The sequence below is a fragment of the Apus apus genome, chromosome Z (assembly GCF_020740795.1).
Source record: "Apus apus isolate bApuApu2 chromosome Z, bApuApu2.pri.cur, whole genome shotgun sequence".
Lineage (NCBI taxonomy): Eukaryota > Metazoa > Chordata > Aves > Apodiformes > Apodidae > Apus > Apus apus.
In genome coordinates, this window is record NC_067312.1 from 65,794,448 (window position 1) to 65,813,194 (window position 18,747).

An 18,747-nucleotide genomic window follows, 5' to 3' on the forward strand; every position below is an offset into this window, starting at 1 on the left:
TTCTGCCTTAATAAGCAGATGTGTGCCTTACTTGACAGTACTTTTTAGATACTAAATACTGCAACCACAAGGTAACAGAATCAGCATCTGTATGTGCTGCTTGTCCTCCACTGCTCAGTCTCACAACAATCTCTGATTTCTGTAAAAGTAAGGAAATGCTAGTGTCAGGACTGACCTCAGTCACTGGCTCTGTACTGGTTGTAGCAGATTAGAAGTCACTTATTGCCAATTGGCACCAAGGAACCAAGGTCATAAAATATTTAAACATCTTTTTTTTTTCCAGTAGGATTGATGGAAAGACTAGTCTAAACTGCTACATCCTTTTAGCTATTCTTTTAAGGGCAAAGTGTACCTTAATCCACAAAGTTAGCAAAACTACCACTGCTCAAAAGACTTCTTTCACACTAGCACAAAAGGAATAAAAAGACAAAAGATCTCTCACCCACTCGCAGGAAAGATCAGACTGGAGTAGACCTATCTCAGGCCACGGTCTAAGGACTCTTAGATAACACTTAGTCCCATCCCTGGAGGAAGGAGACCCAAAGTATCTCTGTCACTCACAAGTTCCCTTACTCCTCCACAGACTACTGCTTTTGGTTCAACCCCCCACACTCCCTGTTGTTGTCTTTCACTCTCCCCAATATTTTTGACAACACACAATGAGGAAAGTTTGTTCATAGAGGGTGTTTCTACAATTACACAGTAGTGTCTGACCACTTAGCCTAGTTTTTGCTTCTTATGTGGCTCTTATCTTAATACGTTTCCCTTTACTGTAACAGAAATTATTAACATTTTTCCAATGCTCCCTCCTCTCTCAATCAGTAACTAGTGCCCAAATAAAGGAAGAAGCTAACAGTCTCCAATCCCGTGTACATGGTGGGAGCAAAACTTCATCCCAGCTGAAGTAAGCAGCAAAACTCCTGCTGACCTCAAGAGAGAGGAAAAGGTGCTTCCACAGACGCACCTTTGACACCCACATCACAAGCTGCATTTGGACAACATGTCCATGTGCACAGGGTGTTATTGTTCCTAAAACTGCTGCTAACAAGTCCAGGTATATCTGGAGCTGAACCAAGGTTAATCTGTAATCGGGAACTCCTCAAGAACAGGTCCCAGAGATGCAACAATACCAGCCTGCCTTTTATCGACATGAGTATCACCTACAAAACCTTTGTAAATTTGCACTTTTCTAATTAACAGCATGTTTGGATGGCTCACTTCTCTCCAGCAGCTCACTCTCTTACACTGGAAATTACTCTGTAGAAAAAATGCAGTGTTGAAAGAGGCAAAACTACACTCTGCAACAGTTCACCAAAGTTAACAGACACTGGTGAAAAATTAGCAGGCCCACAGAGAGCTCACCCACTGCTTTTACCTTTCCAGATGAGGGACTTCTGTGACATCTCCTCTGAAGAGTGTTTCACCTACATCCCCCAAGCCATTGGCAATGCCTTCTCCACCGCCCTTCACCTCCCCGTCAGGGGGAAGCTGCAGGACATCTGGCTGCCCCAAGACTGACGTCCGATCTAAAAACTGGCCGCCCTCCTTCATGCGCTGCTGGATCATGGGAGTGAGTGGCATCTCGAAGCTGAAGAAGCTATCAGGCTCTGAGTACAATGTCTCCAGCGACTCCACACTGTAGTATAAAGATGCATTGTCTAGGATGTTTTCAAACTGTGAGCTGTACACATCAGTGGAGATGTCGGAGTGCCTCTGCGCAAAGACATCTTCATATCCTCCTGTGGCTGCTTCACCCTCCTCCATCATCCTAGAAATCAATCAGAAACTGCTCATTTCAGCTCAGGGGCAAAGTTCAGACCTCTGGGTGAACCTTCCTTGCCTTCCACCTTTGAGAACAGAAAGGTCAATGTGGATCTGTGCAGAAGAGGACACTGCAGGTAAAACCTAGTTTCTCCTTGCACCACCTCTGTGCTTGACTGACACTGTTTCCCTCTCTGGGGACATTAAAATTAACAATCTCCTGGGTAAAAGAAAGGGGCAGGGGGGGAAGTGAGCAAATCAGGATGCTCTTGTAAAAAGCTGTACATGTTTTTGCAATATAGACTGAAAATTATATAAACACAGTTAATAGGTAACAAAGAAAGCACATCACAGTGTTTACCCTCTCATAACGTACAAGGCCCTGGGTACAATGTCTTCATTATTGGACCTCTCAGTGATGTTCACACTGTTCTTGCATGAACTCTGCCCAAAACCAGAAAATCTGGCCAGGCGCACAGGGCCAGGCCTGCATGCTGCCTGTAATTATATGCCATGTCTGCATCCAAACCACAGCTGCTACAGATGCTTAATCAAACAGCCATTACTCTGCAAAGAGCAAAAGACATCTTTGTTTCTAAACCTGAGACAGACTTCAACACGGTGGTGTGGATGGGGTTCAGTCCCAACTTCATGCAGTAGTCACCACCAAGCATGAACTGCTACCATTGCCACCACGCCACAGGCAGCAGACAAACACTCATTTTCATTACCTTTGAAAGGGGTAGGCAGAAGCCATGTGCTTGGGATGAGAGAAACCCTACAGATCTCACTGCAGCCCCCCAAGCACCATCTTACCTGCCCTGTCCTCCCGCTAGCACAGCCATCTCCTCCTCACCGTGGTCTTCCTTGTCCTTCATAAAAACTTCATCCTCCTCGCTTTCATCTAGCAGCACCAGAGGAGTGGCTCCAGAGGCAGTGGGTCCTGGCCTTGGGTCCTCATGGACCTCGCTCCAAGCACTATCTGGAGAGGAGACCAAGCCTGGGGAGACCACCGGTGGCACAGGGTGGGCAGACGTTTTGGGGAACGCCTTCCTCTCCACAGCCACAGTCTCCAGCAGTGAGTTCTTCTTTCTTTGCTCCTTGGCTTTTTGCAGCCATAAAATCTCCACCCCCTGAAATTCTACATGTTTGCTCACAGCTGCCTCTTTAGAGAGCCTCCTCTCAGGACCCATTTGCATTTTGCCTTGTCTGTAAGCTGAAAACTCAAAATTCGCCCACCCCTCCACTCTGCTGGCTGCTTCCAGGTTTGTCACAGATGGTCTATGACAGCTTGTCTCCTGCACTACGTGGACCTCCTCAGCTTTATTACTGATGGCTTGCAAGGACTCAGACTGCTTTTCTCCAGTCCATATTGCAGCCAGATCTTTCTCCACGATCAAATGCATTTTTTCCTCAGCTGTTCGTTCAGATGGAAGAGGCATGTCTGAGGGTTTTTCTTGGCCTGCTGGAACTGGTTCTCTGGCTGCCTGCACATTTTGGCTGCCAGTAATGCTCTTTTTTTCCATTTGTGTCTCTGAATCAAGAGAAGTATTTGCGCTCTCTTGCACCTTTGTTGCTTCCAGCTGTCGAGAGATTTTCATCATCTCTGGCAGGTTACCCACAGGTTGCAAACCTTCTTCTGGGGTGCACAGCTGCGCTGCCCCGGTGTCAGGTCTCGAACTGTCTGCAGGAGCTGCGTGCTGAGGAAGGGGCCGGGCAGGTATCCAGTGGTGACTGTCCCGCCTTTCCGGACTGCGTGTCACAGGCTCGGCCCAGCGCAGCGGGGCAGCCTGCGGCCCGTCTGCGCTTGGCTCTACAGTGCCGTACTCTGGGAATTCATTGATGATGGTATGAGGGAGGAAAGTGCTGCTTCCACGGCCACTACCTGCAAGTTAAAAAAAGAGAACATGGGTTTATCTACCTCCCTGCATAGGCAGAAGGCTTGGCCACCCTTCCCAGCCCTCTCCTAAACAGAGTAACTACTCTCTCTCCCCTGCAGGGAAAATACCGTTCAGTTTAACTCACTTCTGCACGCTCTCACACGGCAGATATCCAGCACTGGTCCTTTTACATAGGAGTTTTTGGGCAGCCCTACTCTGGGAGCGTGTGCTGCTGAGGAAGGAATGCCAGCAATGTCTGCTACGCTTCAGAAAGGGTCCCAGTGGCCCATGAACAGTCTGAGGTCACAGGCCAGCTCCAAAGGCTGAAGAAAGAGGATATTCTGAGATCTGACACCCATCTGCAGGATGTACCATACCTGTTGGTTTTATTAAAAAAAAAAAAAAAAAAAAAAAAAAAGGTTTTAGGTAATTTTCACTTCTAGAGGTCAAACACTGGGAAGATAATCAGCCACACCGCATATATTCCACAGCCTTGAAAAAAGCAATTAGCTAAATTACCAAGCAATTAATGAGCAATTCAACTTTCTGCCAAAACTACCCTCTTCCTTCAACAATTTAGGTAACTGAAGGTCTTGCTGCAGTGGTGTACCAAGCAGCTCACATCTTCTATTGCAGCAAATTCACTGCTGCACGAAAAGCTTCCTAACCCTCCCCTCCTCATGCTGTTTTCCAACTGATGTAAACAAAGCAGGAGCGAAAATAGATGGTCCCATTTTCCAAGTGCTGAGTACTCAGTGGCTCCCATTGTTGAGGGGTAACAGGGAACCAGCTGTCCCCAGAGGAACCTCATAGATGACACAACGATGCATACTTGGCAACGTTATATTAGGGCCCAAGGAGGAACTGAGCTTTTGAAAAAAAAAAAAAAAAAAAGCCAGCAACAGTTGTATTCACTGCACCCCTCTGAAAAAACACAGCCCAGAGTATAAAAGTGCTTTAAAAAGAAAAAATGAAGATCAGATCCAAACACCTACTCTGAAAAATGCCAGGAGTGACAACTCTGGAACCAGACACCAACTTGCAGTTGGACACTTTTCCCCACTCAAGGTGCATCTCTAGATGCTGCGTTGCAAACCAATCCCCATCTCCACTCTGAGCAGGCTTGTCCCAAGCCATTTCTGAGGAGGAAGCCATGTGACTGTGGTTAACACTAGGCTGAGTTCAAGGTGAACAAGAGGATAATTTAACACGAGCTCAGCATGACACTCCTGTGTCTATCTATCTGCCAGTGGTTTAAGATGAGCAGCAGCTCACACCTGCCAGCTCACTACCCAGTATATCTAGCCACAAGGTAAGTAAATTCTGCACACCCTGTTGGTGCAGGATCAAAGTGGCAGATTTGGACCATGCTAAGACACAGTCTCTTCCCTCAGGGACTCTTGCATAGATATCTCCATGCTGTTCATTTAATCACTCCATAGCAAAACTTCAGTGGGTCAGGTTTTTTCAGAGATGACTTGGCTGCTGTTGAGGATAGTGACCTTTTCTCTGCTGCAGGGTCCCAGGGAGTTGTGAGGACCATAGATGCCCTGTCCAATTCTGCATCACCAGCCTGCCTTCATAGTAGGGTTTCCAACACACAGGTGTGGGTGCACTGAGAGAGTCTGAAGAAGAGAGAGAGGTCCCTCTCCTCATGTGAGGATTTCCAGGCATGGTGCTTTTTCTAAGTGCCTGAGGCCCCCAACAGTCCCCTTTGCATACAACTCATGCATACAGTGCTTGCCATTCCAAGGCACAGGCGCCAGGTTGCCACGGGAACACATTTCCAGCAGGACAGACTCACGAATGAGAATGATGTTATGTGGCTACAATGTCCCAACACCTGCACTGGGATCAGCCAAGCCAGCAAAGGGCCCCAGTTCCCCACCATGCAGCCCAGGTATGCTCTAATGCAGCTGCATTTGTGCTTGTTGCTCCCTCAGCATGTGGGAGCTTGAAAATTACTTAATCACATAGAATTAAATTCTTGAGTAAAAAAAAAAAAAAAGACTTGGCAAGGCCTTACAGAATCATAGCATGGTCTGGACTGGAAGAGACCTCAAAGATCATCGAGTTCCAATCCCACTGGCATGGGCAGGGACACCTCTCACTGGTCTAGGTTACTCAGAGCCCCATCCAACCTGCCCTTGAATACTTCCAGGGAGGGGGCATCTGTAACTTCTCTGGGCAACCTGTTCCAGTGTCTTACCACCCTCACAGTGAAGAATTTATTCCAAATGTCTAATCTAAATATACCCTCTTCCAGTTTAACGCCATTAACCCTTGTCCTGTTGCTACTTGCCCTCATAAAATCCCCTCCCCAGCTTTCCTGTAGGCCCCCTTCAGGATCTGGTAAGCCACTATAAGGTCTCCCTGGAGTCTCCTCTTCTCTAAGCTGAGTAACTCCCAACTCTCAGCCTGTCTTCATAGGAGAGGTGCTCCAGCCCTTTGAGCATGGCTCTCTTCTGGACCCACTCCAACAGCTTCATGTCCTTCTTGTGTTGCGGGCTCCAGAACTGAACACAATACCCAGGTGGGGTCTCAGGAGAGCTAGGTAGAGGGGGAGAATCACCCCCCTTGACCTGCTGGCCACACTTCTTTTGATGCAGCCCAGGATATGGTTGGCTTTCTGTGCTGCAAGCACACATTGCTGGCTCATGCTGGCAGCACTTGGCCATGCCACCGCCTCGGCCACACACTCTGGCCACATCCTGAAGTTAGACAATGCACAGTGACTGAGGAGCTTGCCCCCCCCCCAGTTGCCTCCAACCCACATACCCCACCTCATTGGAAGGAAGCCCAGAGCATTGCCCCTTCAGCCCCCCATGGTGCTGGGATGTAGCCAACACGCACTGGAGGCCAAGCCCTGACAAGGCACTGCACACAGACCCTGCCAAGAGGCCAGGCTTGTCTCAGCTAATTGCTATCTTAGCTTCTGAACCGACAGGGAGGGAAACAGAGGCGGCCTTATTTCTGTCAGTGAAGGCTAAATGCACTGCTGCATCTCACCATCTGCCAACGACGACTGTTGCGACGGCAATAAGCAAACCCAAGCAAGTTTCTGATTTACTTCTCCTCCTGAACTTCATCCCAAGCAAACTTTACCCTCTGGCAAGCCCAGCAGACTCCAGAAGAGGCAGACGTACAAAGCACATATATGCATATATAGGCATGGAGAGAGGAGGGAGGATGTTTCACCTGGGCAAGTGAGATGCACTTTCACTGCAGAAATTTAAGGCTTCTTCTACAGTGAGGTATCAGCAGACCCACTCTGGAAGAACTGCAGGAACATTGCCTAATTCACTGCCTGATTAAAATACTCATATGTGGCACCAAAGCAGCAGTCTCTCCCCATTACATTAGGTACCACCATGCACAGGACTGCCAAAGTCTCCTATCCTAGCAGTAAACCACCACCAGTTGTCCCTGGCTCCTAAAAGGTGCAAAGCTTTTCCATTTGCTCAGAGAGCTATATCGGGTCGCAGAGCCTTGAGGAGCTTGAGCTCTTTAAGGGAAACTCCTCCCTTATTCCCATCCACCACCACAGCATCATGTCTTGCTGCAGCTACTAGCATATCCTGTCCAGCCCCATCCCCCAATATGACTGCATTAAAAACAAGGCTAGAAAGGCAACAACAAAATTTAAGGACTGCACTGAAGATGAGCAGGGAAAAAAAATGCCCATCACCAAACAAACAAAGGACACACACTCTCAGGTAACACCAATTTCTACTTTGCATTGAAGGTGGCTTCTTTCAACAAAGCAAGAAAAAATATTAAAAGGAGAGATATGATATAAAATAGAAAGGGGGTGAGTGGCTAGAAAACTGATGCTGGGCAAATATAACCTAACAGCAGTTGGCAGCCTTTCTGATGACTAGACGTTGAAAGAATTCACGTCTTAAATCAGGCATAGATACGATATTTCATAGATAAATAACAATTCCATGGGAAGCAAGCTTGTCTACATCATAATAAAAGGAAACTCTAAGAAGCAAAACACAAGTTACAAGCATAGACAGACATTTTGTTTAAAGGTACATTTTACAAAAGAATGGTGTGAGTGTCTCTCTCTATACAGTATATATATATATATAAGCTAGCTCGAGAAATTAGATATATTTGCTTGAACAGTCTCCTTACTCACAGAGGTTACTGTAGCTCCAGCAGTTACCCATTGGTCAAAGAAATAAAATGCACAGATCATCAGTTTATCTATAGCGATACCAGCTAATTCAATTGCTGCTGTTCTAGTCAACTGGAATCAAAATAGTTTCAAATTTCCTGGCAGCTGCTGCCCTTCACTGCACACAATGATGTAAATGGATGCTTTCTGAGTATTATGAAACTGATGGGGGAACTGCAGTCTCATTCCGTCTTTCGCAGGAGCTAAGGAGTCCACCTTGGCAGTTTGCAGGGGGGGAAAAAATCTCCTCCAGCAAGGCAGCCTGACGGTCTGCCAGGGAGACATCTGTGCTTAGCTGCCGTGTGTTATAGCCACGTCCATAAGGGAAGGAATGGGCAGGATGGCAACGCCGAGAGCCGCGTGCTGGTCCCAGAGCACGGGGCGCCTGGCGGCGTTTCGGCATTACTGGGCTGGAAGGTCTCACAAAGCAGCCCAGTCACCTTGTGTTTTATTTCTCTGCAGCTCCTTGTGCCGAGCAGAAGCAGCACGTGGGTGAGACTGCATGCAGCATCACACAGTTATGTGCTCTTGGTACCAGTATTTCTTGCTGCTGTTTGTAAAAGGCAAACTAGGGCAAGCAAAAACAATGCGTGCATTAAGAGGGGACGAATCTCTAGGCAACAGAGCTTAACGAAAAAAAATCACAGGATTTATGGCATTCTATCATTATTGCAGCCGGCCAGAGAGGGAGGTCACACGTATCTCCGCATCCTCTACTCCTTCACGTTACAACTTCTGTGGTAACTAAAACTATTCTGATGGATAAAGCAGTGTCTGCGCATGCCGAGACAGAGTGGCCGCCTCGCGAGAGGGGAGAGATCCTGCACGATCACTGGCAGAACTTGCACAGCAGCCCTTTTTCCCAATGATGTCATTCTCCTTGCCATGATAGGTCCAGGCTGGCGGAGGTCCTTCATTAGCTGAAGCCAGAAGATCAGCCTAATGTAAGCACTGTGCTTTTGTAAGTGGACTGCAAACCTCCAGGCCAGACTGGGCACAGAGTCTTGAAGGTTTTGGGCAGCTTCCTTGCCCAGGGAAGCAGAGCCAGGCCTTCAACCCCAAGAAGTTACACCAGTGTTATGCAAAAACCACAAGTTGGTGGAAAGAAGGAACCTGAGTTAAAGTGAGGGAGGAGCAGAGGGGAAGAGGCAGGGGAGAGTTGCCTAGAAAAATAAGCCCTGGTTAAACGCCTCTGCTGCCTTACCAAATATGCAAGAAAGGTGGAGGAGACCTGAGATATGGCAGAGCCCATGTAGAAAAAGTAACTGCATTGTCCAGGATTCCTCATCTCCAGACCAGACCAGAGGGGGTCCCTGCTATTGTCAGCAGGAGGTTTGACACAGACCCAGCAGCATGCATGGACACTGTGCGCCTTGCACTCACTGTGCTCCAAAAGCCAGGGAGCCATGTGGCAGTGGGCTCAGGGTTACCCAGAAATTAAACTGACCAGGTCAGGGAAGAAAATAATCCCTCTGCAAGCACCGCTTAGGAAATCCCACAACTGCAGCTTGCTGCACACTAGGGCAGGTTATCAGAGAAGGACTGCTCATCACTGCTCTTGCATAGCTCCCTAAATTCCAGGGGCTTAGGGCAACCAGAGGCTGTGTTAGGTGAACCTTCAGTCTGCCACAGGACAGCCATGCCCACACTATGTAAATTTGTCATGAACTTCTCTGCTAGACAAGTCCCAGTGCCTGGAGTTGGGTGGTGATGGGATGCTCAAGTTGTCACCGCATGAAAAACACAGAGCAAAAAAAGCTGCTAGCTCAAGAATGTGAATGCTGTCCATTATGAAAGCAGTGACCAAAACAGCCTGTAAAATACCCAGGTCACTGTCTGTCTGAGTCCTTGTATGGGGTTGTTTTTTTTTTTGCAATTTTACAATTGCAAACCTTCTAACCCTGCTCCTGATGGAAAGCCTTAAGTAAGCAATGCTGTGACTCGGTTGCAGAATTTTTTTCCCCACAGATTTTAACAGTTTCCCAGTGGTAAAGAGGGTTTGGAGCCACTTGCATAGCCCTAGCCTCACTGAACCTTCAGGGAGCCCTGCACCTTTCCCCTGGCTGCAGGAAGGATGGCACCTTGCTGCAGCAACTCACAGGCCTACACTGACCTCAGAACAGGACAAAGTCCAAAACTACCATGCAGCACGTGATGGGAGGATTTACTGTGAGGGATTATCCACTACAAATTGTTGTATGGGCCGCAGATGGTCAGTGAGATAGCTCAGTCCCAAGAGTCGTTACCCTGGAAAGCAAACGGGTAGAGCGGAACAGCTGCTAGCACAAGCAGGAGGGAACACAAAGGGAGTATCTGGGCTCCTTATCCTGACATAAAAGTGTGGGTGAGTCTTGCTATATTTAATGCAGTTTTCTTCCTTAAAGTCCCCTGGAGTGATGTGGCTGCAAGAATCTCAAGTTTTGGTTTAAGCCTTATGTTTGGGAAAGTCTTAAAACCAAAATTCAAAAGACATCCAAAACAAATATGAAATTTTCTGGTTTTCCACTGCTGTGTTTTAGAAAGTAGTTAACAGGTGATTTTTGTAAGTGTAGATACACAGTGATAGCAAGAATTACTTTAAAAGCTCCCTAAGAGCCTTCAGCTGAACTAGCAAACTTCTAGAGCAGTGACAGCCCACAGCTGTTTTGACACTTGCAGTGTCTACAAAGGCTTTACAGCCTCTCTGAATCCACTTGTATTTAATCTTACATATTTAAAATACTATATTTTTAAAGAATCTTCTTAAAACCTTCAATAAGTCCTTCAAACAAAAAGGATATACAAAACAAAAATATAAATTATTTTTTTTTAATTTTATCCTTCAGATAAAAAATATATTGCCAGACTTTGCACAAGCAACAATGGCTAAAAAACTCCACACAACTACTCACAGGTCTCAGGAATTCTGGATCTTTGCAGCAGCCACTGAAGAAACTAGGGACATCTGCTGAAAAGGATGTCCTCTACTGCATTTAAGGGTTTCAGACCAATTAGCCAAGCTAAAAGAGGGCTTTTTAGGTAGTCCTCAAAGCACCCCAGGATCTGGATATCAACTTACACACCCAGCTAAAACAAGAATAGGGCATAGAGGGACAGGTGTGTCTCCCTGGAGACTGCATTGGAACTTTTCAGCAAGCTTACAGAGTGAATGAGATTCCCTTCCTCAGGAAGCTGGACAGAGTTAAATAAACAACACAGGGGTCTAAAGCAGAAGGGAATTGTTAAGTAAGTGACCTGCAAACAGGAAAAATTTTTGCTGTACCCTGTGCTACACTTTTACAGTACAATACCAGCCCAGAACTGCATCTACCCAGGTAATTTTAATTAAACATGTTCTCCGTGTTAATTATCAAGCCTTTTCCAGCAGCAGGATAACAGGCACCTTTTCCTTCAGAAGACTTCAGAGATTAATCAAGACTTCAGCATGATGGAGGGCTTGTGTTGGTGCACTGGCTCTTTCACCAGGTGATGGGGTGGCAGCTGAGGAGAGGAGCTCACTGTGACAACAAGCAAAAATGCAGCTGTGCCCCACCGTGTTGGCCTACAGTTGGCCAAGTCATCTCATTGACCCCCTCCTGTTGTGCCCACTGACCTGGATGCATCGTTTTCCATCCGCTTGATGGAAGGGAAGGGCCTCACTGCCTCCAGGAAAGTGTTTCTGAGCCCTGCCAGCTTCAGCCAGCTCAGCCTGTGCCACGTGTGCTCAGATCACCTGAGGCAGTCAGGCACCACTGATGGGCTGCCAGCATCACCGGGCCCCCAAGTACTTCTGTGCTCCGGTCAGCACAGCTCCCAGCTTTGGCCAACAGCACAGAGACAGGGAAGTAATTGCTGCCTTAACTGGCATTTCCTAACTTCTGAGTGCTTAATCCTGCACTTTTGAAAAACAATAAACAAAAACAGCCCATGTTGTAATGATTATTTGTACTAAACCCTTGGCCTTCAAACAACTCTGTTGTTTGTGGTGATCTCCTCCCTGCAGCTGTAGGTTATGATAACTTGAACTATTCAGCTTTCAAGTGCAGGTCACAAGGCATCCAATTTCCTCCTTCAGAACAAGGGACTTAGCATAACGCCTCACACCCCTTCAGTTTTCCTCTTCCTGGGCCTGAAAACCAGACATCCATCACACCACCCCTGATGGCTCTGGAGCATGCCCTGGCTTTGTCCCTCCCAGAGAAGTGGGACTCAGAAATTCGAAGGGAGGGACAGCATAACAGCTCCACCTCCTGCAGTGAAGATGTAGAGCACAGTGCAACCTGTGTTTCTTAACCAGCATTAATTTTTCCATATGACAACTGACAGCACTGTAAGGGCTTGCTGCTCCTCAGAGCATCCAAGCAGTTCAAAATCACTTGGTTTCCTCTGCACTGGAGTGAAAGAGTAGCACTCAGCACATGGCTGGTCACCATGCTGGTGAGGGAGAGGTAATAACTTCATAGAGTGCACGAACTCAACCTAAAAAGTAGCTTTTAATGCAATACCTCTGGAGATGTACATTTAAAAAGCTAACATTCTCTTTGCACAACTGCCAAAAAGCAACACCAAACATCAGGGATATGTATGAGAAAACATACTGATTACACACTACTATTTAAAAACTCCTGCAGGTGTTCAGTGTGTCAGAAAATGCGGCAGGATACTAGAAACAACAATAAGAAAGCTGAAAGAGTCAAGTACATGCAACAGGATGATGACAATTTAAATATGTGGAGGCACCACAGGTCTGAGCTTTCCAGATTCCAGTCAGGAAGATACCAGATCGGGGAGCCCAGACTTTCAGGATTGCCTGGAGATGGAAAGAGCAAGCAATGAAAGATGATAAAGGGTGGTGCATCGAAATGGCAAGTGATGCAGATGAAGCAATGGGCTAGATTACAGTCAGCAATCTTTGCTAGTGTGAGAACAGTGAGACATGTGAGTGATTGTGGGTCTAAGGGCAGTTTTTAGAGTGAGAATCAGGAAGATGCCACATCCATGCAATGCAAGGAGGATGCAGCTGGACATGCATGACTTGGAGTGACACAGAGAAAGCAAGCAAGGCAGAAGAACAAAGGACAACCTAGTAAGTGATAAGCATTTCACAAAAAGCCACTTTAGGCCGTTTGAATCAGCGTCACAGGACCACAAAAAGCTGTGCTTGTACAAAAAACAAAACAAAACAAAACAAAAACAACAAAAAAACACCAACATTGTGTTTTACCTTTTCTCCTGTAACAAACTAAAGAAATTCTACAGCATAAGCAGTCATTTCCATTATTCAGGTTTAGGAATGGGTATGATGCATGGGTTAAAATATGCTTTTTTTTTTTTATGTGTCAGCCCTGGCATTTTTTGACCCCTTGCAGAGATGATTCAGGACACATTGCCAGGAGAAAGTAAACCTTATTATTTTAGAGTTGATTTTTGGTGTTGTTCTGGAGTTTTTTGTTACTTAGGTTTTGCTGGCTTGAGCTTACTAAGAAAACCATTGAGTACAAGAACTAGCATGAGACAATCAGCAGCAGCATGCAGCTGGGACCATTTCTTTTGGCAGAAGCAAGCTGCTAAATGAGCTCAGTTGCCTCATGACACCTCACTGTACACAAAACAGCAAGTGACAGGCTTTCCAAAAAGCTATTTGTTTCACCAGGAATTAAAAAAACAAGCTTCTTCTAGCAGCTGTTGGGAAAGACCAGATTTGCATAGCAATCCAGGGACTATTTGTACAGGACTTTTTTGTGAAGGATGAGATTAAAGCCTCTGTTAAACAGGAGGGGTGAAAGCTTTCTCCTAGAAGTCTCAGATGAAAGACTGCTTATGCATCTTAAGAAGCTATTTTCTTCCTAACAAATGTCTCAGATTTATTTCCTCATATATGAGGAATTACAGGGTACTTGGCTTTCATGTTTTCTTAAGCAATTATTTTTTAGTATCCCCCTCTTTTTTCCCTAAGGAAGCACTTTCTAGGACTAAGTCATGCTGTTAGGACTTCTTTTTTTTTTTTTTTTTTTTTTATATTTAAATGCATGAACTGCATAGTCATAAAAATCAGCACTCTGTAGTGTGCCCAAGCCTCAAGATAAGGCCGCTCAATAGAGATCACTGTTTCCACGGCTGGGTCCAGAGAAGGATGTTATTTCCATACACAACAAGTGCCCTTTATATCAACGAGGCTGAGAAGCCGCCTTGTCCAGCCCAGCCAAATTCAGTTTTTAAAAAACATTTTCTTTTGCTAGAAGGCAGAAGGCTGGGGTTTTGCCAAGGAAGGAGGGCAGGCGGCGCGTGGCCACGCGTGGTGCAACCTCCCCGCTCCCACAATGGTGAGGAGCAGCCCCATGAGCAGGGGTCTGCAGAGAGGTGTGTGGCCCTGAGCCCTCCCATGATGTCATCCGGCTCCTGGGATCCTGGACCTGCTTCTGCTCCAAGTGATACACCCAGGACAGGAGGATGGTCGACAGACAAGAGAGGAGAGCAGCAGACTAGATGAGTACAGTAGGGATCACAAACACCCAAATAAAACTAGACTGAGGGCAGCAAAGGAGAGAAATGCAGAGGAATTGTTTCTAATGCTTTATTAGCATTTAAATATCATCAATCAAACACCAGTTTTACAGGCAACTAAGTTTTTTCCCCCTCCTCTTAGCTGTGAAAATGATCACAAGGTTCAACCTGGAAGGTAAAAATAAGAATGGCATCTTATTAACAAGCTCTGCTGTCTCTCATCTAGGCAAACAGAAGTGTTTGATTCAGTTGCCCCCAATTATTATTCCTTTTTTGCAAACTGGCTTGTACCAATATTGGTATCCAATTAAACTATGTATACCCTCAACAGCATCCAGCAGTGCTTCAGTAACATGATTGTGGCCAGGAAGGCTAAACTGGGAGGCTGAAGTAACTAAGCTGTTCAGCAGCTTATGTGTTATGTTCTCAGTTTCTGAGGCCAGCCAAGACACAGGAAACTGCATAGAGTTAGATAAATTAAAGTTCAGTTTTACTCTCACAGTGGCAAGCTGTTCTCTTGATCAAGTCTAAACACCAGTACTTCTGGCCCTGCCCTGTAACTCATGTCCTTGAAATCTTTCATACTTGGACCCACAAAAAGCACATCTTCTTTCTTTTGAAAGCAACTTTAGGAAGTAGTAGGTCTGATTGGACTTTTGGTGGTGTTTTTTCCCCTCCCCATCTAATACAGAAAAGGACAGAGGCGTTTTCAGGCGTAGCTGATTCCTCTCAAAACATGTAATCATGACACATTCAACATACATCAAATCGAAGGAAGCCAGGATTCAGTGCACAGAGCCCTAGGTTTGTGTTACTTAGCCCTCAGTCACCCCATTCTCTTTCATCTCCAGTTAATAAGCAGCTAAAACCTGCTCACTTGAAGAAAAAAAAAAAAAAAAGTAGAAAGGGCAGCACCATCCTTATTTATCCATTACAGCCAAACATCTTCCTGGAAGAGGATACATTTGGTCTGTGACAGCATGAAGCCAGAGTAGGTAAGCACAATGTTACCCAGGTTTTGGGTACAATTCACAAATGTTACATGTTAACTATCATGAAAGACTTCCTTGAAGTCACTCCCATTTCACTAATTGTTAGCCCCTAATGGTAGTTGCAGAATACAGAAGGAGATCCAGAAACAAGGCAAGAAGCAGCACAGGAAAAATACAGAAAATACACACATAAGCTAGTATATCTGGCTTATTCTTTGCTGCCCTTTATTTTAGGGCTCAGTAGTCAGAATATCCATCCCATTTGATAAGTGCTTTGGTTAGTAAAAACAATAGATTCACTTGGATTTATTAGACACAGAATACTTTATTTAATGCCAATCTCCGGAAATGTACTAATGCCTGCTGACAGTGCTCTCACTCTGTGTCTCTCCAAACAAGAAATGAGGTCACCATGATTCATGTAATAATCTGGTACACATTTTGTGGCAAGTTGTAAAAGTTTTTTAAATTCAAAAATGAGGACATTCTGGTTGTTTCGGGTTTTTTCCACTCCACTCTTCAATAAGGATTTCCCAAGGGGAAGACCAAACTTTCAAAAATTCAGGGACAAACTGTTTATTCATTTCTCAGACTTCAGTTCTGCTTTTTTTTTTGCTTGCTTTTTTTTTTTTTTCTTTCATTACTGAAGTGGAAGAGCCTACACAGCTTATTTCTTTACAAAGTGCTGCCTTTCTCTGGCAAGACGGGAGTCTTCTTCAATTAAAAGCGACATTCCAGAAAGTTTGCAATTAGAAAGGATCAAGGTGCAAAGAAAACAGCCTAAAGAAATACTTTTGCAAAGAGGGCAGGGACTTTTTATAATTACAACAAGGCAAGAGAAATAGGTATATAGTAACTACATTTATTTTCTTCTAAGCTTGGGCTGCGAAAAGGTAGAAAATGCCCTGTATTTTCATGAAAAGAACAGAAACAAGATTGATCCTTAGGCATAATACTGCACCTGAATTTTTTGAATTACTAACTACAGAGGATGGAGCAGTTCAGGTGCCACCTCCAGTATCTAAATTAAAATTTTATCTGCCTCTTGCTGGAGGAAGAGCTGTGTGCAGACCACAAAGGGCATTCCTGGAAGGACCCCCAGGCAAAGATGGCCATGTTTCAGCAAGTGCAATTGCAGAACACGTGGCAGAAATTACTCTGCTGCAGAGAAGTGCTGGGACTCCCTCCACCACCATGTCTCCGGCTTATGAGTCTCCACTGTCACATCGAGGTGGCCCAGGCAAGCCAAAAAGAAAAGAAGGGGCATAAGACAGGTTACTGTTGTCATTTTCTGGGGCCAAACCAGCAGGCTCTTTTGCTTTGTCTGGTACTTGCACTGTGGTTTGGCAAAGGGCAGCACAGCACAGTGAGTGAGCCCTCATGGGGTCATTAGTGAGCAGCTTCTGCAAAACTTCCTGAGTGGCTTAAGATATTTTTTTAGTTGGTTTTTGAGGGGTTTTTTTGCACACAATAGTAATAAATGGCACTTACCCATTTCTGACGGCTTCTCTTCTTCCAAGCCAAATAAAAATTCATATTTGGCCTTGGCAACAGTCTGGGCATGAGCTGATACATCATTATCCCACATAAGTGCTTCTGCCTGTAGAGTCAAAATAAACACAGCTTATCTGTCTTTCCATGAAAAAAACAGCAGCAGGAACATGAAATCCCTTCAGGTGAGCCATGAGGTAAAATTTTCAAAGTGTTCATTTATCACTACCAAGATCAACCAAAGCAGACATGGGCCAACCCAGAGTACTTCTGAAGAGCTCACCTTTCTTGCCTTTGAACCCAAGCATTTGAGAATTAGGCAGTGATGTTAGAGCACCCAACCCATCATATCTTTAGCCAGCTTACCCACTGAAAGGCCAGCAGCAGTGGGTAAACACCCCAGCAATACCAGTTAGGGTTAAAAACGCCTAGGGAATGGTATCAAAAATAGCAAATTTGTGTATGGAGGTTGCAAAACTGGGACACATGGGGAAGCCATAAATGGGGCAGGCTATTTCTTTGGGAGAAGACTAGGGCAGAGAAAGGGAGGAGCAAGGACTAAAACAAGGATCATAAAAATTGGGGGAAAGGATAATAAGGTATGTAAATGTGTATTAAGTGCTGTCTGAGAGTCCCTGTTGGGCCTGACCAATGCCATCGAGATCAGAACTATAGCCCAAACTGTTTTTTGACCATACCGCACAAGTCAAACCTGCTTCCCTGGCTAGGAGGTGGGGAGAGGGACATGGGCTGCTCTCCCCAAGTAGGAGGGGGGCAGCTGGGGGCATTGGATGGACAGATCAAGCATCCCAGTGCCACTCTGGCCTGGTGCCACCAGCACATTCCCACTGCTTCCTACTTGTCAGAAGCAATTTGGCATAGTAAAGCTCCTGTCTCTCAGAGGAGGGAAAGGCTGCTGGACTAAGATTAAAATTAGTTTTCTGAACAGGTGGGGACAAATCAAATCTCCAAGATAAAGCACACACAAGCAATAAACTGTAGTGCAAAAACTGCTCGCAATCGGCTTTAAGTTTCTTCCCAGCTGGGCAAGACGGAGCCCATAATTCTTCCATCTGAAGTGACAGATGAAATAAACCATTAACTCTATAAATTCTTCAGTAACCTTTATATTCATACCCTATGCTTGAGGCAGCCAATTGTTAACAGCACAGCAAGTTATTGCGTGGTTCACATTAGCAAAGGCCTTAGCTTACAAAAATAATCTTTAAAAAAATAAAAGAACTCAGATGGGAACATTGTGCTCCCCAGGACAATAATAACTTTTATGCACTTCCACCAAATACCTTAGGATATGCATCAGCTACGTACAGAAATTCAAAGTACAGGAGACACGTAATTCACAGAAACACACAGTCAAGGCTTTTTAATCAGAGATGGATGGAATCACAAATCCATACACTCCTACAAGGCCATCTCTCCAACCATTACGTTTTCTTCCAAGAGCATACTGACAAAATAACTATCTTGCCCCATGCCCTAGAACTGTTTTCTCCACATTTTCCTGGCCTTTTACTTCCATTCTCCTACCTGTCTGCATTGCACCAGTTCTCCAGGATTTAGTCCAACACACCTCTATAATAAGTGGGCAGTAGACCTTATGCAAGGGTCTTGGGTTTATTTATTTACCATTCACTGGTCCAACTGCTCATCACTAGGGCTCCAACTGGTACTTTGATGGACCTTCTAACACTAGCTTACAGAATACTTTGGGAAAAAAAATGAAATAGATGAAGGGCTTTCTAGCACAAAAATAACTATCAAAAGCATGATGAAACAAGCTTGAAGAGGCCTCCATGTCTCCCTGGGCTGGGCTGCCTTCATTTGGAAGGGAAGCAAGAAGGGCTAGAAAAATAACACCTGGACCCAGAGCACACAGGAGGAGACTCTTGGTCTGCAAATAGCCTGGACTGGACTATCTTAGGGAGCCAGACAA

At 45.4% G+C, this 18,747-nt stretch overlaps 1 protein-coding gene across 2 annotated transcripts in view; it reads right to left on the minus strand.

Annotated features, from left to right (window-relative positions):
* PSD3 (pleckstrin and Sec7 domain containing 3) overlaps positions 1-18,747 on the minus strand; it is a 111,720-nt gene that overhangs the window by 82,212 nt on the left and 10,761 nt on the right. For both annotated transcript variants that reach the window (XM_051641976.1, XM_051641977.1), the window contains exons 2-4: positions 16,794-16,902; positions 2,578-3,646; positions 1,376-1,768 (exon numbers count right to left, since the gene is read on the minus strand). In XM_051641976.1, coding sequence (XP_051497936.1) covers positions 1,376-1,768; positions 2,578-3,646; positions 16,794-16,902 — 1,571 coding nt within the window. The remainder of the gene's footprint in view (positions 1-1,375; positions 1,769-2,577; positions 3,647-16,793; positions 16,903-18,747) is intronic.